The sequence below is a fragment of the Haliotis rufescens genome, unplaced genomic scaffold (assembly GCF_023055435.1).
Source record: "Haliotis rufescens isolate VD_foot unplaced genomic scaffold, xgHalRufe1.0.p SCAF_18, whole genome shotgun sequence".
NCBI classification, from domain to species: domain Eukaryota; kingdom Metazoa; phylum Mollusca; class Gastropoda; order Lepetellida; family Haliotidae; genus Haliotis; species Haliotis rufescens.
In genome coordinates, this window is record NW_025963868.1 from 18,774,391 (window position 1) to 18,796,861 (window position 22,471).

General features: G+C 43.5%; 1 protein-coding gene across 2 annotated transcripts in view; it reads right to left on the reverse strand.

Moving 5' to 3' along the window:
* LOC124121028 (nephrocystin-3-like) overlaps positions 1-22,471 on the reverse strand; it is a 97,814-nt gene that overhangs the window by 4,596 nt on the left and 70,747 nt on the right. The window contains exons 17-26 of one of the 2 annotated variants that reach the window (XM_048398309.1): positions 20,722-20,817; positions 20,034-20,179; positions 18,098-18,203; positions 15,803-15,952; positions 11,239-11,357; positions 8,968-9,112; positions 7,032-7,146; positions 6,643-6,886; positions 2,111-2,319; positions 1,983-2,023 (exon numbers count right to left, since the gene is read on the reverse strand). In XM_048398309.1, coding sequence (XP_048254266.1) covers positions 2,019-2,023; positions 2,111-2,319; positions 6,643-6,886; positions 7,032-7,146; positions 8,968-9,112; positions 11,239-11,357; positions 15,803-15,952; positions 18,098-18,203; positions 20,034-20,179; positions 20,722-20,817 — 1,335 coding nt within the window. In that variant the 3' untranslated portion in view covers positions 1,983-2,018. Of the gene's footprint in view, positions 1-1,982; positions 2,024-2,110; positions 2,320-6,642; positions 6,887-7,031; positions 7,147-8,967; positions 9,113-11,238; positions 11,358-15,802; positions 15,953-18,097; positions 18,204-20,033; positions 20,180-20,721; positions 20,818-22,471 lie in introns of those variants that run through there. The other variant, XM_048398308.1, reaches the window with a different exon arrangement.

Consider the following 22,471-nt stretch of genomic DNA (forward strand, 5'->3'; position numbering starts at 1 on the left):
AGAGAGGTCATCTCACTGGGTCTCACACATCAACCTGAACAACACAAGAGAGGTCATCTCACTGGGTCTCACACATCAACCTGAACAACACAAGAGAGGTCATCACACATCAACCTGAACAACACAAGAGAGGTCATCACACATCAACCTGAACAATCCTATAGAGGTCATCACACATCAACCTGAACAACACAAGAGAGGTCATCAACCTGAACAACACAAGAGAGGTCATCACACATCAATCTGAACAACACAAGAGAGGTCATCACACATCAATCTGAACAACACAAGAGAGGTCATCACACATCAACCTGAACAACACAAGAGAGGTCATCACATATCAACCTGAAAAACACAAGAGAGGTCATCAACCTGAACAACACAAGAGAGGTCATCACACATCAATCTGAACAACACAAGAGAGGTTATCACACATCAACCTTAACAACACAAGAGAGGTCTCACACATCAACCTGAACAACACAAGAGAGGTCATCACACATCAACCTGAACAACACAAGAGAGGTCATCTCACTGGGTCTCACACATCAACCTGAACAACACAAGAGAGGTCATCTCACATCAACCTGAACAACACAAGAGAGGTCATCACACATCAACCTGAACAACACAAGAGAGGTCATCACACATCAACCTGAACAACACAAGAGAGGTCATCTCACTGGGTCTCACACATCAACCTGAACAACACAAGAGAGGTCATCACACATCAACCTGAACAACACAAGAGAGGTCATCACATATCAACCTGAAAAACACAAGAGAGGTCATCACACATCAACCTGAACAACACAAGAGAGGTTATCACACATCAACCTTAACAACACAAGAGAGGTCTCACACATCAACCTGAACAACACAAGAGAGGTCATCACACATCAACCTGAACAACACAAGAGAGGTCATCTCACTGGGTCTCACACATCAACCTGAACAACACAAGAGAGGTCATCTCACATCAACCTGAACAACACAAGAGAGGTGATCACACATCAACCTGAACAACACAAGAGAGGTGATCACACATCAACCTGAACAACACAAGAGAGGTCATCACACATCATCCTGAACAACACAAGAGAGGTCATCACACATCAACCTGAACAATCCTATAGAGGTCATCACACATCAACCTGAACAACACAAGAGAGGTCATCAACCTGAACAACACAAGAGAGGTCATCACACATCAATCTGAACAACACAAGAGAGGTCATCACACATCAACCTGAACAACACAAGAGAGGTCATCACATATCAACCTGAAAAACACAAGAGAGGTCATCACACATCAACCTGAACAACACAAGAGAGGTTATCACACATCAACCTGAACAACACAAGAGAGGTCATCACATATCAACCTGAACAACACAAGAGAGGTCATCACACATCATCCTGAACAACACAAGAGAGGTCATCACACATCAACCTGAACAATCCTATAGAGGTCATCACACATCAACCTGAACAACACAAGAGAGGTCATCAACCTGAACAACACAAGAGAGGTCATCACACATCAATCTGAACAACACAAGAGAGGTCATCACACATCAATCTGAACAACACAAGAGAGGTCATCACACATCAACCTGAACAACACAAGAGAGGTCATCACATATCAACCTGAAAAACACAAGAGAGGTCATCACACATCAACCTGAACAACACAAGAGAGGTTATCACACATCAACCTTAACAACACAAGAGAGGTCTCACACATCAACCTGAACAACACAAGAGAGGTCATCACACATCATCCTGAACAACACAAGAGAGGTCACCTCCCTGGGTCTCACACATTCACCTGAACAACACAAGAGAGGTATCCACACTGGGTCTCACACATCAACCTGAACAACACAAGAGAGGTCATCACACATCAACCTGAACAACACAAGAGAGGTCATCTCACTGGGTCTCACACATCAACCTGAACAACACAAGAGGTCATCACACATCAACCTGAACAACACAAGAGAGGTCATCACACATCAACCTGAACAACGCAAGAGCTTTCGCCTGATGACTTTTATTGCCTTTCCTGTGAATGGTTACAATTACCTCCTTGTACAAGAAAGCTCACCTAAGTCAGGGAAGAGTTGGAGGGCCTGCTGAAGTATATCTGCTGCCATGTGTGACTGGCCCGCTTCTTGACACCACTCCACAAGGGAAGCATAGTGCTCCGCCCTGGCTCCCACAGAGCTCCAGTACTTCATGGCTCCGTCCACATCCCCACTAGAGATGAACACTGTTGTAGCTTTTTGCTTCAACAGGTGTAGGTTGTTTGGGTAACTGTATGTAAAGGAGCACTGTCAGCTTTCTTGTTCTCCTTAGAATCCTCAAAGTGTGATTGTACGTATATACAGGGTGGCCATGTAAATATGTAGGCAGGACACTGATGTCCCTATACAACATCTACACTTTGGATTATTGCTCTTGCGTTTGTGTGGTGTTCTGAAAGGGGACACAGCCCTTACACAAATACAAGTAAACTTGCATCTTTAGTTGAAGCCGCTTTGTTTTGTATTAGGGACCCGCTGAACTGCCTTTTCCCAGATGTTGACAGAAAATTAATGAAAAATGATGATTTAGAAATAATAATACTATACTGACAACACTATAATATTGACCAATGCCTCAATGGAAGGGAAGCAACTCTTCTGTGATTGTCACTTAAATTCCATCAGAAGAAGTGCAAATAAATGTCATTGGCTGACTGGTGTGTCTCCGCCAATGAAAGCACTTTTTGCTGGTAACAATTGTATGCACATTTAGAGCCTCTTGGAGGCTGGTTATGTTTTGTGAATTTGTTACTGTTGGCGCATCTTATAGTTCTGCACAAAGTCAACATAGTATTTAATTGTAATAGTCAAAAATAGATGCCAACTTCAGAAAAAAGGTAAAAACAAGCTGACACACTTGTGGATTTGTCATCAGATGTCATAGCCACATGCCCTGCCAGGTTTGAATTATCGTTTCAAGAAGTTTTTGCTACAAAACATGTTGGAAATGTCTGAAGTGTAACATTACATCCCTACATACAGGACTTTACACTCTCTACATACAGGACTTTACACTCTCTACATACAGGACTTTACACTCTCTACATACAGGACTTTACACTCTCTACATACAGGACTTTACACTCTCTACATACAGGACTTTACACTCTCTACATACAGGACTTTAATCTATCTACATACAGGACTTTACACTCTCTACATACAGGACTTTACACTCTCTACATACAGGACTTTACACTCTCTACATACAGGACTTTACACTCTCTACATACAGGACTTTACACTCTCTACATACAGGACTTTAATCTATCTACATACAGGACTTTACACTCTCTACATACAGGACTTTACACTCTCTACATACAGGACTTTACACTCTCTACATACAGGACTTTACACTCTCTACATACAGGACTTTACACTCTCTACATACAGGACTTTAATCTATCTACATACAGGACTTTACACTCTCTACATACAGGACTTTACACTCTCTACATACAGGACTTTACACTCTCTACATACAGGACTTTACACTCTCTACATACAGGACTTTACACTCTCTACATACAGGACTTCAATCTGTCTACATACAGGACTTTACACGCTCTACATACAGGACTTTACACTCTCTACATACAGGACTTTACACTCTCTACATACAGGACTTTACACTCTCTACATACAGGACTTCAATCTGTCTACATACAGGACTTTACACGCTCTACATACAGGACTTTACACTCTCTACATACAGGACTTTACACTCTCTACATACAGGACTTTAATCTATCTACATACAGGACTTCAATCTGTCTACATACAGGACTTTACACTCTCTACATACAGGACTTTAATCTATCTACATACAGGACTTTATTCTATCTACATACAGGACTTTAATCTATCTACATACAGGACTTCAATCTATCTACATACAGGACTTTACACTCTCTACATACAGGACTTTAATCTATCTACATACAGGACTTTATTCTATCTACATACAGGACTTTAATCTATCTACATACAGGACTTCAATCTGTCTACATACAGGACTTTACACTCTCTACATACAGGACTTTAATCTATCTACATACAGGACTTCAATCTGTCTACATACAGGACTTTAATCTATCTACATACAGGGCTTCAATCTATCTACATACAGGACTTTAATCTATCTACATACAGGACTTTAATCTATCTACATACAGGACTTTAATCTATCTACATACAGGACTTCAATCTGTCTACATACAGGACTTTAATCTATCTACATACAGGACTTCAATCTGTCTACATACAGGACTTTAATCTATCTACATACAGGACTTTAATCTATCTACATACAGGACTTCAATCTGTCTACATACAGGACTTCAATCTGTCTACATACAGGACTTTAATCTATCTACATACAGGACTTCAATCTGTCTACATACAGGACTTTAATCTATCTACATACAGGACTTTAATCTATCTACATACAGGACTTTAATCTATCTACATACAGGACTTCAATCCATCTACATACAGGACTTCAATCTGTCTACATACAGGACTTTAATCTATCTACATACAGGACTTCAATCTATCTACATACAGGACTTTAATCTATCTACATACAGGACTTCAATCTGTCTACATACCGGACTTTAATCTATCTACATACAGGACTTTAATCTATCTACATACAGGACTTCAATCTGTCTACATACAGGACTTTAATCTATCTACATACAGGACTTCAATCTGTCTACATACAGGACTTTAATCTATCTACATACAGGACTTTAATCTATCTACATACAGGACTTCAATCTGTCTACATACAGGACTTTAATCTATTGTATGTCACTCTGAGGGAAATGTGATCCTGTCAGTTTTTGTATTTCCTCCTCCATCCACACCAATATTGATGTGCTGATCATATTTTCCCTCCTTCAAACAGCTCATTTAATCCACAACCCAAGAAAGTAACTGCCTGTCCAAACTACAAATAGGACTTCTTCAACACAGCTGCTGGTAAAAAGACTATTTGTTTAAGGAGCACTGTGCTCCGGCTTCTCAGTAACCCTGCTGTCTGACTCTGCCCGCAGGTGCTCATCAGCTGCATCTGTCTACTAGCCGGAAAAAGACTTTGAGGCAATGACTTTTATGCATTTATGAATGTTGATTGGTTAACAAATTATTTAATATATGGCAAGGACAGAACACAAATATTATTAAATTTTCCAACATAAAATAACACACAAAATGAAAGATCCAAGGAGTGAAATCAAGTTCTGAATGAGTGGATGACAAAATGGCTAAAATTTGTTCTGCAACACCAATTTTCGATTGAACAGTTTTGTAAACTTCTACCAGATGCTATGTACTAGATGTAGACAACTCTGTCAGTGCTATACTCACTCCCAGTGCTATACTACTGAATGTAGACAACTCACTCCCAGTGCTATACTACTGAATGTAGACAACTCACTCCCAGTGCTATACTACTGAATGTAGACAAACTCACTCCCAGTGCTATACTCCTGAATGTAGACAACTCACTCCCAGTGCTATACTACTGAATGTAGACAACTCACTCCCAGTGCTATACTACTGAATGTAGACAACTCATTCCCAGTGCTATTCTACTGAATGTAGACAACTCACTCCCAGTGCTATACTACTGAATGTAGATAACTCACTCCCAGTGCTATACTACTGAATGTAGACAACTCACTCCCAGTGCTATACTACTGAATGTAGACAACTCACTCCCAGTGCTATACTACTGAATGTAGACAACTCACTCCCAGTGCTATACTACTGAATGTAGACAACTCACTCCCAGTGCTACACTACTGAATGTAGATAACTCACTCCCAGTGCTATACTAATGAATGTAAACAACTCACTCCCAGTGCTATACTACTGAATGTAAACAACTCACTCCCAGTGCTACACTACTGAATGTAGACAACTCACTCCCAGTGCTATACTACTGAATGTAAACAACTCACTCCCAATGCTACACTACTGAATGTAAACAACTCACTCCCAATGCTACACTACTGAATGTAAACAACTCACTCCCAGTGCTATACTACTGAATGTAGACAACTCACTCCCAGTGCTACACTACTGAATGTAGACAACACACTCCCAGTGCTATACTACTGAATGTAAACAACTCACTCCCAGTGCTACACTACTGAATGTAAACAACTCACTCCCAGTGCTATACTACTGAATGTAGACAACTCATTCCCAGTGCTATACTACTGAATGTAGACAACTCACTCCCAGTGCTATACTACTGAATGTAGACAACTCACTCCCAGTGCTACACTACTGAATGTAGACAACTCACTCCCAGTGCTACACTACTGAATGTAGACAACTCACTCCCAGTGCTACACTGCTGAATGTAGACAACTCACTCCCAGTGCTACACTACTGAATGTAGACAACTCACTCCCAGTGCTACACTACTGAATGTAGACAACTCACTCCCAGTGCTACACTGCTGAATGTAAACAACTCACTCCCAGTGCTACACTACTGAATGTAGACAACTCAGTCACAGTGCTAAAGTACTTACACAGTCAGGCCATGGTCAAGTGTTTCTTCTTTGAGGCGCTTAGGTCTGGTGTTGGCTGGTCTGGCCTGGTCAAGCTGGTCAATGTAGACAAATGTAGCGGCTGTCTTCTTCGGACTATGGACCAGTGCTTTCAGAATACGGTCTGCTTGATCATACTGCTTAATGTCCAGGTAGTGTTTGGCCATAGAGTTGTGTACCCATGCCAGGCACTCACACATCCGCCCTTGGGAGGTAAGGGCATTGACTGTAACATCAATGCAGGATGCTCAATTATCACTTGCTACATCAACCTCTAAGGCTTGGAGAAGTCTTGGTGAAGGATATTGCAAGAATGAAACCTAATGGTAAAGGCACTTTTGCTACCATGTTATATATATGTGTTTACTTACATACAGTCCAGTAGAAGGGTGTGGCTACTTCATACTTCCCCTGGTGTAAGTAACAGTTGACTAGGTTCTCCAGGCAGTTGCGGAACTCCTTGCTGCTAGCGCCATAGTCATTCACCTACATGGATACACATATCACACATATGAATACACACATCACCTATATGCGTACACACATCACCTACATGCATACACACATCTTCTACATGGATACACACATCACCTACATGCATACACACATCACCTACATGCATACACACATCACCTACATGGATACACACATCACCTACATGGATACACACATCACCTACATGGCTACACACATCACCTACATGCATACACACATCACCTACATGGATACACACACCACCTACATGGATACACACATCAGTCCATTACCTACATGGCTACACACATCAACTACATCGATACACACATTACCTACTTGGAGACACACATCATTCCATCACCTACATGGCTACACAGATCACCTACATGCATACACACATCACCTACATCGATACACACATTACCTACTTGGATACACACATCAGTCCATCACCTACATGGCTATACACATCACCTACATGGATACACACATCACCTACATGGCTATACACATCACCTACATGGCTATACACATCACCTACATGGATACACACATCACCTACATGGCTAAACACATCACCTATATGGATACACACATCACCTACATGGCTAAACACATCACCTATATGGATACACACATCACCTACATGGATACACACATCACCTACATGGATACACACATCACCTACATGGATACACACATCACCTATATGGATACACACATCACCTACATGGATACACACATCACCTACATGGATACACACATGAGCCCATCACTTACACGGCTACACACATCACCTACATGGCTAAACACATCACCTACATGGCTAAACACATCACCTACATGGATACACACATCACCTACATGGATACACACATCACCTACTTGGATACACACATCACCTACATGGATACACACATCACCTACATGGATACACACATCACCTACATGGATACACACATCATTCCATCACCTACATGGATACACACATCATTCCATCACCTACATGGATACACACATCACCTACATGGATACACACATCTCCTACATGGATACACACATCACCTACATGGATACACACATCACCTACATGGATACACACATCACCTACATGGATACCCACATCACCTACTTGGATACACACATCACCTATATGGATACACACATCACCTACATGGATACACACATCACCTACATGGATACCCACATCACCTACTTGGATACACACATCACCTACATGGATACACACATCACCTACTTGGATACACACATCATCTACATGGCTAAACACATCACCTACATAACTTAACACATCTCCTACATGGATACACACATCAGTCCATCGCCTACATGGATATACACATCACCTACTTGGATACACACATCACCTACATGGCTAAACACATCACCTACATGGCTTAACACATCTCCTACATGGATACACACATCAGTCCATCACCTACATGGATACACACATCACCTACATGGATACACACATCACCTACATGGATACACTCATCACCTACATGGATACACACATCACCTACATGGATACACACATCACCTACATGGATACACACATCTCCTACATGGATACACACATCTCCTACATGGATACACACATCACCTACATGCATACACACATCACCTACATGGATACATACATCACCTACATGGATACACACATCTCCTACATGGATACACACATCACCTACATGCATACACACATCACCTACATGGATACACACATCACCTACATCACACATGCATGATTTATGTTTGGCCTTATTGGACATCTGCAGTGGAATATGGTGATGCAGTTTCGAGTACCTTGTAGATGACATGTGCTTTCAGTGTGTACTCCTCCACCCGCGCCCAGTGTTTGCGAGCCCCCTCCAGGGTTCCCAGGTTCAAGTAGGCTGCAGCCAGGGCAGGGTGCTCCTCCCCAACTGACTTGGCCTTCACCTCTACGGACCTGGGGACAGCAACAGCACTTATACCAGGCAACTTGTCCTCAATATCATTGACGTTCAGTAGAGTAATTTGAGGAAAAAACTGTGTATCCAGTTAATTATCTAAAGATACAAATTAAAAAATTGCCATGTTGTGTTCACCACCCCAGATGAACACCTTCTGGCTGACAACTGTGTGCGCTGGGAACAAGAACATACAGGCCGGTGGTTTCTGACTCATTGGAGGGTGGAACCCCAGCCGGAGGTATAACAAGTATATCTACTCCTAATGAAAAGTATGGTTGTGGAATATCAGATGCAATTTGCTTGAAAGCCTTGTCTTTTTCTGAGTCATCTACGAATTTTCTCCTTGCTGCCGTAATGTCTTGTCATGAGATGTATGATGATGGTCAAAGGCAAACAAGTCAGAATAGGTAGTCCTACAGGGAATAACTTCTTAATCACTTCTAACAACACCTGCACCCAACACCTCTTCACATATACTCTGTCCACTACCTGTTGTTTATCACCTTTATTCCACCTTTTGCTACAATTAAAGCAATATTGCCTTATGTTGACGTGTCATTTCTGCTCAAGCGGGCAGTGATGTGTGTGATTTCTTCAGACTGTGTGTTATCACATACATGTTGTATTAGACTGCTTTCTCACTGTAAGCTACTGGTGCTATATACTTGAAGTAGTTCTTCATTGTAAGCTACTGGTGCTATATACTTCAAGTAGTTCTTCACTGTAAGCTACTGTTGCTATATACTTGAAGTAGTTCTTCACTGCAAGCTACTGGTGCTATATACTTGAAGTAGTTCTTCACTATAAGCTACTGTTGCGATATACTTGAAGTAGTTCTTCACTGCAAGCTACTGGTGCTATCTACTTGAAGTAGTTCTTCACTGTAAGCTACTGGTGCTATCTAATTGAAGTAGTTCTTCACTGCAAGCTACTGGTGCTATCTACTTGAAGTAGTTCTTCACTGCAAGCTACTGGTGCTATATACTTGAAGTAGTTCTTCACTGTAAGCTACTGGTGCTATCTAATTGAGGACGTTCTTCACTGTAAGCTACTGGTGCTATCTACTTGAAGTAGTTCTTCACTGTAAGCTACTGGTGCTATCTACTTGAAGTAGTTCTTCACTGTAAGCTACTGGTGCTATCTAATTGAGGACGTTCTTCACTGTAAGCTACTGATGCTATCTACTTGAAGTAGTTCTTCACTGCAAGCTACTGGTGCTATCTACTTGAAGAAGTTCTTCACTGTAAGCTACTGGTGCTATCTACTTGAAGAAGTTCTTCACTGTAAGCTACTGGTGCTATCTACTTGAAGTAGTTCTTCACTGCAAGCTACTGGTGCTATCTACTTGAATTAGTTCTTCACTGTAAGCTACTGGTGCTATCTACTTCAAGTAGTTCTTCACTGTAAGCTACTGGTGCTATCTAATTGAGGACGTTCTTCACTGTAAGCTACTGGTGCTATCTACTTGAAGTAGTTCTTCACTGCAAGCTACTGGTGCTATCTACTTGAAGTAGTTCTTCACTGCAAGCTACTGGTGCTATCTACTTCAAGTAGTTCTTCACTGTAAGCTACTGGTGCTATCTACTTCAAGTAGTTCTTCACTGCAAGCTACTAGTGCTATCTACTTGAAGTTGCTCTTCACTGCAAGCTACTGGTGCTATCTACTTCAAGTTGCTCTTCACTGTAAGCTACTGGTGCTATCTACTTCAAGTAGTTCTTCACTGTAAGCTACTGGTGCTATCTACTTCAAGTAGTTCTTCACTGTAAGCTACTGGTGCTATCTAATTGAAGTAGTTCTTAACTTTAAGCTACTGGTGCTATCTACTTGAAGTAGTTTTTTTACTGTAAGCTACTGGTGCTATCTACTTCAAGTAGTTCTTCACTGCAAGCTACTGGTGCTATCTACTTCAAGTAGTTCTTCACTGCAAGCTACTGGTGCTATCTACTTGAAGTCGTTCTTCAGTGTAAGCTACTGGTGCTATTTGTACTTGAAGTAGTTCTTCACTGCAAGCTACTGGTGCTATCTACTTGAAGTCGTTCTTCAGTGCAAGCTACTGGTGCTATTTGTACTTGAAGTAGTTCTTCACACCAAGCTATCCATGCTACACACTGGGTAACTTACTTGAAGTAGTACTTCTCTGCCAAGTCAAGTTTGTTCATGTGTTTGTAGGCCAGGCCCAGGTTGGTGTACAGGTTTCCAATGGTGTGCGGGACAGAGTCATAGTGGACAGCTTCGTACAACTGAAAGAGTTAAGGGTTAATTGCAACTCAGTTGATTCCTGCCTCACAGTCTTAACATGCCCCCCTCTCTGACAACAGTGTCTCCCCACTATTGTCAGACAGCTTGTAATCACATAGGTCACGGTTGAGTGGATTACTAATCTGTCAGTTGAAAACTTGCAATTCAGTTGTCTCAATTTCTTTTCAAAACAAACCCTTTGGTAAATATCAACTGTTTGATTATCTAATAAAGGTCAATTTGATATAAAAACAAGCATTAATTAATATACAGTTTAACTTGATTGTTATCTTATTTTTTTTGTAACAGATGTCTCTGGTGAACAAGTTTAATTGTCTAAATAATTTTTGTTTAAATCTCATATTTAATGTTTTTTTCTAAAATATATGTTACAGCAGGATCAATGCTGGTATCACCACTGCCCAGTGAGATGCTGGTATAACTACTACCCAGTGAGATGCTGGTATAACCACTACCCAGTGAGATACTGGTATAACCACTACCCAGTGAGATGCTGGTATAACCACTACCCAGTGAGATGCTGGTATTACCACTACCCAGTGAGATGCTGGTATAACCACTACCTAGTGAGATGCTGGTATAACCACTACCCAGTGAGATGCTGGTATAACCACTACCCGGTGAGATGCTGGTAGAACTACTACCCAGTGAGATGCAGGTATTACCATTACACAGTGAGATGCTGGTATAACCACTACCCAGTGAGATGCTGGTATAACCACTACCCAGTGAGATGCTGGTATAACCACTACCCAGTGAGATGCTGATATAACCACTACCCAGTGAGATGCAGGTATAACCACTACCCAGTGAGATGCTAATATAACCACTACCCGGTGAGATGCAGGTATAACCACTACCCAGTGAGATGCTGGTGTAACCACTACCCAGTGAGATGCTGATATAACCACTACCCAGTGAGATGCTGATATAACCACTACCCAGTGAGATGCTGGTGTAACTACTACCCAGTGAGATGCTGATATAACCACTACCCAGTGAGATGCTGGTATAACTACTACCCAGTGAGATGCTGGTATAACCACTACCCAGTGAGATGCAGGTATAACCACTTCCCAGTGAGATGCTGGTATAACCACTACCCAGTGAGATGCAGGTATAACCACTACCCAGTGAGATGCTGGTATAACCACTACCCAGTGAGATGCTGGTAGAACCACTACCCAGTGAGATGCTGGTATAACCACTACCCAGTGAGATGCTGGTAGAACCACTACCCAGTGAGATGCAGGTATAACCACTACCCAGTGAGATGCTGGCATAACCACTACCCAGTGAGATGCTGATATAACCACTACCCAGTGAGATGCTGGTATAACTACTACCCAGTGAGATGCTGGTATAACCACTACCAAGTGAGATGCTGGTATAACCACTACCCAGTGAGAGGCTGGTATAACCACTACCCAGTGAGATGCTGGTATAACCACTACCCAGTGAGATGCTGATATAACCACTACCCAGTGAGAGGCTGGTATAACCACTACCCAGTGAGATGCAGGTATAACCACTACCCAGTGAGATGCTGATATAACCACTACCCAGTGAGATGCTGGTGTAACCACTACCCAGTGAGATGCTGGTATAACCACTACCCAGTGAGATGCAGGTATAACCACTTCCCAGTGAGATGCTGGTGTAACTACTACCCAGTGAGATGCAGGTATTACCATTACACAGTGAGATGCTGGTAGAACCACTACCCAGTGAGATGCTGGTATAACCACTACCCAGTGAGATGCTGGTGTAACTACTACCCACTGAGATGCTGGTATTACCATTACACAGTGAGATGCTGGTAGAACCACTACCCAGTGAGATGCTGGTATAACCACTACCCAGTGAGATGCTGGTATAACAACTACCCAGTGAGATGCTGGTATAACCACTACCCAGTGAGATGCTGGTATAACCACTACCCAGTGAGATGCTGGTATAACCACTACCCAGTGAGAGGCTGGTATAACCACCTACCCAGTGAGATGCTGGTGTAACCACTACCCAGTGAGATGCTGATATAACCACTACCTAGTGAGATGCTGGTATAACTACTACCCAGTGAGATGCTGGTAGAACCACTACCTAGTGAGATGCTGGTATAACCACTACCCAGTGAGATGCTGGTACAACCACTACCCAGTGAGATGCTGGTATAACCACTACCCAGTGAGATGCTGGTATAACCACTACCCAGTGAGATGCTGGTATAACCACTACCCAGTGAGATGCTGATATAACCACTACCCAGTGAGATGCTGGTATGACCACTACCCAGTGAGATGCTGGTATCACCACTACCCAGTGAGATGCTGGTATAACCACTACCTAGTGTGATGCTGGTATAACCACTACCCAGTGAGATGCTGGTATAACTACTACCCAGTGAGATGCTGGTGTAACCACTACCCAGTGAGATGCTGATATAACCACTACCCAGTGAGATGCTGGTATAACTACTACCCAGTGAGATGCTGGTATAACCACTACCCAGTGAGATGCAGGTATAACTACTACCCAGTGAGATGCTGGTGTAACCACTACCCAGTGAGATGCAGATATAACTACTACCCAGTGAGATGCTGGTATAACCACTACCCAGTGAGATGCTGGTATAACCACTACCCAGTGAGATGCTGGTATAACCACTACCCAGTGAGATGCTGGTAGAACTACTACCCAGTGAGATGCTGGTATAACCACTACCCAGATAGATGCTGGTAGAACCACTACCTAGTGAGATGCTGGTATAACCACAACCCATGAGATGCTGGTGTAACCACTACCCAGTGAGATACTGGTATAACCACTACCCAGTGAGATGCTGGTATAACCACTACCCAGTGAGATGCTGGTATTACCACTACCCAGTGAGATGCTGGTATAACCACTACCTAGTGAGATGCTGGTATAACCACTACCCAGTGAGATGCTGGTATAACCACTACCCGGTGAGATGCTGGTAGAACTACTACCCAGTGAGATGCTGGTATTACCATTACACAGTGAGATGCTGGTATAACCACTACCCAGTGAGATGCTGGTATAACCACTACCCAGTGAGATGCTGGTATAACCACTACCCAGTGAGATGCTGATATAACCACTACCCAGTGAGATGCAGGTATAACCACTACCCAGTGAGATGCTAATATAACCACTACCCGGTGAGATGCAGGTATAACCACTACCCAGTGAGATGCTGGTGTAACCACTACCCAGTGAGATGCTGATATAACCACTACCCAGTGAGATGCTGATATAACCACTACCCAGTGAGATGCTGGTGTAACTACTACCCAGTGAGATGCTGATATAACCACTACCCAGTGAGATGCTGGTATAACCACTACCCAGTGAGATGCTGGTATAACCACTACCCAGTGAGATGCAGGTATAACCACTTCCCAGTGAGATACTGGTATAACCACTACCCAGTGAGATGCAGGTATAACCACTACCCAGTGAGATGCTGATATAACCACTACCCAGTGAGAGGCTGGTATAACCACTACCCAGTGAGATGCAGGTATAACCACTACCCAGTGAGATGCTGATATAACCACTACCCAGTGAGATGCTGGTGTAACCACTACCCAGTGAGATGCTGGTATAACCACTACCCAGTGAGATGCAGGTATAACCACTTCCCAGTGAGATGCTGGTGTAACTACTACCCAGTGAGATGCAGGTATTACCATTACACAGTGAGATGCTGGTAGAACCACTACCCAGTGAGATGCTGGTATAACCACTACCCAGTGAGATGCTGGTGTAACTACTACCCACTGAGATGCAGGTATTACCATTACACAGTGAGATGCTGGTAGAACCACTACCCAGTGAGATGCTGGTATAACCACTACCCAGTGAGATGCTGGTATAACAACTACCCAGTGAGATGCTGGTATAACCACTACCCAGTGAGATGCTGGTATAACCACTACCCAGTGAGATGCTGGTATAACCACTACCCAGTGAGAGGCTGGTATAACCACCTACCCAGTGAGATGCTGGTGTAACCACTACCCAGTGAGATGCTGATATAACCACTACCTAGTGAGATGCTGGTATAACTACTACCCAGTGAGATGCTGGTAGAACCACTACCTAGTGAGATGCTGGTATAACTACTACCCAGTGAGATGCTGGTATAACCACTACCCAGTGAGATGCTGGTATAACTACTACCCAGTGAGATGCTGGTATAACCACTACCCAGTGAGATGCTGGTACAACCACTACCCAGTGAGATGCAGGTATAACCACTACCCAGTGAGATGCAGGTATAACTACTACCCAGTGAGATGCAGGTATAACTACTACCCAGTGAGATGCAGGTATAACCACTACCCAGTGAGAACTCGGTATAACTACTACCCAGTGAGATGCTGGGCCGAGAGCTCACCTTGAGAGCGGCAAGGAACTTGTCTGCAGCCTTCTGGGGGTTGTCTGTTTTCAGCTGCACTAGGCCCAGGTTCACCAGGCAGTCAGCCTCATTCCTCTTGTTGCCATGTTTCTTGTGGTAGCATTCAGACTCTCTCAGTAGGGGCTCAGCCTGGAATGCACATGGCAGCCTGCCAGTTCTAAATGTCTACATGCTATAGAGAGAAGGGCATATCTACATGCTATAGAGAGAAGGGCATATCTACATGCTATAGAGAGAAGGGCATATCTACATGCTATAGAGAGAAGGGCATATCTTCATGCTATAGAGAGAAGGGCACATCTACATGGCATATCTACATGATGTAGAGAGAAGGGCATATCTACATGCTATAGAGAGAAGGGCATATCTACATGATATAGAGAGAAGGGCATATCGACATGCTATAGAGAGAAGGGCATATCTACATGATCTAGAGAGAAGGGCATATCTACATGATCTAGAGAAAAGGGCATATCTACATGCTATAGAGAGAAGGGCATATCTACATGATCTAGAGAGAAGAGCATATCTACATGATCTAGAGAGAAGGGCATATCCATGGATCTAGAGAGAAGGGCATATCCACATGATCTAGAGAGAAGGGCATATCTACATGCTATAGAGAGAAGGGCATATCTACATGATCTAGAGAGAAGGGCATATCTACATGGCATATCTACATGATCTAGAGAGAAGGGCATATCTACATGCTATAGAGAGAAGGGCATATCTACATGATATAGAGAGAAGGGCATATCTACATGATCTAGAGAGAAGGGCATATCTACATGATCTAGAGAAAAGGGCATATCTACATGCTATAGAGAGAAGGGCATATCTACATGATCTAGAGAGAAGGGCATATCTACATGATCTAGAGAGAAGGGCATATCCACTGATCTAGAGAGAAGGGCATATCCACATGATCTAGAGAGAAGGGCATATCTACATGCTATAGAGAGAAGGGCATATCTACATGATCTAGAGAGAAGGGCATATGTACATGATCTAGAGAAAAGGGCATATCTACATGCTATAGAGAGAAGGGCATATCTACATGATCTAGAGAGAAGAGCATATCTACATGATCTAGAGAGAAGGGCATATCCACTGATCTAGAGAGAAGGGCATATCCACATGATCTAGAGAGAAGGGCATATCTACATGCTATAGAGAGAAGGGCATATCTACATGATCTAGAGAGAAGGGCACATCTACATGGCATATCTACATGATCTAGAGAGAAGGGCATATCTACATGCTATAGAGAGAAGGGCATATCTACATGATATAGAGAGAAGGGCATATCGACATGCTATAGAGAGAAGGGCATATCTACATGATCTAGAGAGAAGGGCATATCTACATGATCTAGAGAAAAGGGCATATCTACATGCTATAGAGAGAAGGGCATATCTACATGATCTAGAGAGAAGGGCATATCTACATGATCTAGAGAGAAGGGCATATCTACATGCTATAGAGAGAAGGGCATATCTACATGATCTAGAGAGAAGGGCATATCCACATGATCTAGAGAGAAGGGCATATCTACATGCTATAGAGAGAAGGGCATATCTACATGATCTAGAGAGAAGGGCATATCCACATGATCTAGAGAGAAGGGCAAATCTATATGATCTAGAGAGAAGGGCATATCAACATGATCTAGAGAGAAGGGCATATCTACATGCTATAGAGAGAAGGGCATATCTACATGATCTAGAGAGAAGGGCATATCCACATGATCTAGAGAGAAGGGCATATCCACATGATCTAGAGAGAAGGGCATATCTACATGCTATAGAGAGAAGGGCATATCTACATGCTATAGAGAGAAGGGCATATCTACAAGATCTAGAGAGAAGGACATATCCATGGATCTAGAGAGAAGGGCATATCTACATGCTATAGGGAGAAGGGCATATCTACATGCAATAGAGAGAAGGGCATATCTACATGATCTAGAGAGAAGGGCATATCTACATGATCTAGAGAGGAGGGTATGTCCACATGATCTAGAGAGGAGTGTATGTCCACATGATCTGGAGAGTAGGGCACATGGTAGCCTATCATGTCCACATGATCTAGAGAGTAGGGCATATGGTAGCCTATCATGTCCACATGATCTGGAGAGTAGGGTACATGGTAGCCTATCATGTCCACATGATCTAGAGAGTAGGGCACATGGTAGCCTATCATTTCCACATGATCTAGAGAGTAGGGCACATGGTGGCCTGTTTATAAGGTCAAGTGAAGGTGCCTGCTCTATACCTCTGTGTACTGCTGCTGCTGAAAGTATACCAAGCCTTGTCCATTCAGAGCCCATGCTAGTTTTGTCTCAGCCTGTTTGATGTCCACCACTCCACTGGTTATTGTGCTGGAAAAGGGTTTTCAAGTTAGACAGTACCTAAAACACAGCATATTATCATCACACACTGTCGTCTTACTCCCTCCAGTACTGGATGACCTGTGTGTGTAGCGTCTCTGTCACACAGACACCATGCTACAGGTAGAACCTCCACACCAACTACTTACTCCCTCCAGTACTGGATGATCTGTGTGTGTAGCGTCTCTGTCACACAGACACCATGCTACAGGTAGAACCTCCACACCAACTACTTACTCCCTCCAGTACTGGATGACCTGTGTGTGTAGCGTCTCTGTCACACAGACACCATGCTACAGGTAGCACCTCCACACCAACTACTTACTCCCTCCAGTACTGGATGACCTGTGTGTGTAGCGTCTCTGTCACACAGACACCATGCTACAGGTAGCACCTCCACACCAACTACTTACTCCCTCCAGTACTGGATGACCTGTGTGTGTAGCGTCTCTGTCACACAGACACCATGCTACAGGTAGAACCTCCACACCAACTACTTACCCCCTCCAGTACTGGATGACCTGTGTGTGTAGCGTCTCTGTCACACAGACACCATGCTACAGGTAGCACCTCCACACCAACTACTTACTCCCTCCAGTACTGGATGACCTGTGTGTGTAGCGTCTCTGTCACACAGACACCATGCTACAGGTAGCACCTCCACACCAACTACTTACTCCCTCCAGTACTGGATGATCTGTGTGTGTAGCGTCTCTGTCACACAGACACCATGCTTCAGGTAGCACCTCCACACCAACTACTTACTCCCTCCAGTACTGGATGACCTGTGTGTGTAGTGTCTCTGTCACACAGACACCATGCTACAGGTAGCACCTCCACACCAACTACTTACTCCCTCTAGTACTGGATGACCTGTGTGTGTAGTGTCTTTGTCACACAGACACCATGCTACAGGTAGCACCTCCACACCAACCACTTACCCCCTCCAGTACTGGATGACCTGTGTGTGTAGTGTCTCTGTCACACAGACACCATGCTACAGGTAGCGCCTCCACACCAACTACTTACTCCCTCCAGTACTGGATGACCTGTGTGTGTAGTGTCTCTGTCACACAGACACCATGCTACAGGTAGCACCTCCACACCAACTACTTACTCCCTCTAGTACTGGATGACCTGTGTGTGTAGTGTCTTTGTCACACAGACACCATGCTACAGGTAGCACCTCCACACCAACCACTTACCCCCTCCAGTACTGGATGACCTGTGTGTGTAGTGTCTCTGTCACACAGACACCATGCTACAGGTAGCACCTCCACACCAACCACTTACCCCCTCCAGTACTGGAAGACCTGTGTGTGTAGTGTCTCTGTCACACAGACACCATGCTACAGGTAGCACCTCCACACCAACCACTTACCCCCTCCAGTACTGGATGACCTGTGTGTGTAGTGTCTCTGTCACACAGACACCATGCTTCAGGTAGCACCTCCACACCAACCACTTACCCCCTCCAGTACTGGATGACCTGTGTGTGTAGTGTCTCTGTCACACAGACACCATGCTACAGGTAGCACCTCCACGCCAACTACTTACTCCCTCCAGTACTGGATGACCTGTGTGTGTAGTGTCTCTGTCACACAGACACCATGCTACAGGTAGCACCTCCACACCAACTACTTACTCCCTCCAGTACTGGATGACCTGTGTGTGTAGTGTCTCTGTCACACAGACACCATGCTACAGGTAGCGCCTCCACACCAACTACTTACTCCCTCCAGTACTGGAAGACCTGTGTGTGTAGTGTCTCTGTCACACAGACACCATGCTACAGGTAGCACCTCCACACCAACCACTTACCCCCTCCAGTACTGGATGACCTGTGTGTGTAGTGTCTCTGCCTCCCTGTATTCGCCCCTGTCACACAGACAACAGGCTAGGTAGTAGCGGTGTTCAGAAAGAAGGTCTTGCCTGACGTTCTCCTCACACTGACCCTGCAGCTTCTCCTGCAATACAAGCATAGGATGTATACCAGTCTCCTCTCACTGTCCTTGGTGTAATTAGTTTTAACTGGGTACAGCCAATGTCCATATGTTAAAACATGTTACTGTAACTCACTGGTTTGAGGTCAGCAGCTTAAAATGCCATTAAACTCATATCAAGATGGTGTCAGCATTGCAATTCAAATATGTTTGGCATAGACATGGAGGACAAATTGACAAAGCTTACACAATGACTTTGTTTCAACAATGTATCTTCACCCTATAATAATGAATATAACATGTAAAAATGTTACAATACTACCTGTTAAATTTCCTTACACAAAGTGACATATGCCAACCCCATAATGGGGGCAAACAGGCAATGTTCAAGGTGACACAAAGTAATTTTCACGCACCACATTAATCCTAATTTCTTCTCTCTCAAAACAAAGAAAAACTAAGTATCCGCAGCACACATTCAGTAGAGAATAAGCCCCACAGTGTACAACAGTCAAAGTGGCCCTGCATGCTGGGACACAGCAGAACACACTGATAACTGTTCTTACTAATGTCTGGATGATCTTGTGTCCAGCTCTGGCAACCCCTTCCTTGCATCCAGCCAGGTCCATGAAGTAGCGCACATTCTCCAGGTGAAACAGGAGCTGTAGTAGCAACAAGGGGCATGTAGCAGAGAGACAGAACGGGATGTAGTGAAGATCTGGGAGGAGATCCTCTGTGTCCGAATAAATGGTATTTGAAATCAGGGTAATGGAGATGTGGTATGTAGAAGGCAATAAGACAATGGAGATGTGGTATGTAGAAGGCAATAAGACAATGGAGATGTGGTATGTAGAAGGCAATAAGACAATGGAGATGTGATATGTAGAAGGCAATAAGACAATGGAGATGTGGTATGTAGAAGGGGATAAGACAATGGAGATGCGGTAGGTAGAAGGGGAAAAGACAATCAAGATGTGGTATGTAGAAGGGGATAAGACAATGGAGATGTGGTATGTAGAAGGCAATAAGACAATGGAGATGTGGTATGTAGAAGGGGATAAGACAATGGAGATGTGGTATGTAGAAGGCAATAAGACAATGGAGATGTGGTATGTAGAAGGGGATAAGACAATGGAGATGTAGTATGTAGAAGGGGATAAGACAATGGAGATGTGGTATGTAGAAGGGGATAAGACAATGGAGATGTGGTATGTAGAAGGGGATAAGACATTGGAGATGTGGTATGTAGGAGGGGATAAGACAATAGAGATGTGGTATGAAGGAGGGGATAAGACAATGGAGATGTGGTATGAAGAAGGGGATAAGGTAATGGAGATGTGGTATGAAGAAGGGGATAAGACAATGGAGATTTGGTATGTAGGAGGGGATAAGACAATAGAGATGTGTTATGAAGAAGGGGATAAGGTAATGGAGATGTGGTATGAAGAAGGGGATAAGACAATGGAGATGTGGTATGTAGGAGGGGATAAGACAATGGAGATGTGGTATGTAGGAGGGGATAAGACAATAGAGATGTAGTATGTAGAAGGCAATAAGACAATGGAGATGTAGTATGTAGAAGGGGATAAGACAATGGAGATGTGGTATGTAGAAGGGGATAAGACAATGGAGATGTGGTATGTAGAAGGGGATAAGACATTGGAGATGTGGTATGTAGGAGGGGATAAGACAATAGAGATGTAGTATGTAGGAGGGGATAAGACAATGGAGATGTGGTATGAAGAAGGGGATAAGGTAATGGAGATGTGGTATGAAGAAGGGGATAAGACATTGGAGATGTGGTATGTAGAAGGGGATAAGACATTGGAGATGTGGTATGTAGGAGGGGATAAGACAATGGAGATGTGTTATGAAGAAGGGGATAAGGTAATGGAGATGTGGTATGTAGGAGGGGATAAGACAATGGAGATGTGGTATGTAGGAGGGGATAAGACAATAGAGATGTGGTATGTAGAAGGCAATAAGACAATGGAGATGTGGTATGTAGGAGGGGATAAGACAATGGAGATGTGGTATGTAGGAGGGGATAAGACAATGGAGATGTGGTATGTAGAAGGGATAAGACAATAGAGATGTGTTATGAAGAAGGGGATAAGGTAATGGAGATGTGGTATGAAGAAGGGGATAAGACAATGGAGATGTGGTATGTAGGAGGGGATAAGACAATGGAGATGTGGTATGTAGGAGGGGATAAGACAATAGAGATGTGGTATGTAGAAGGCAATAAGACAATGGAGATGTGGTATGTAGGAGGGGATAAGACAATGGAGATGTGGTATGTTGGAGGGGATAAGA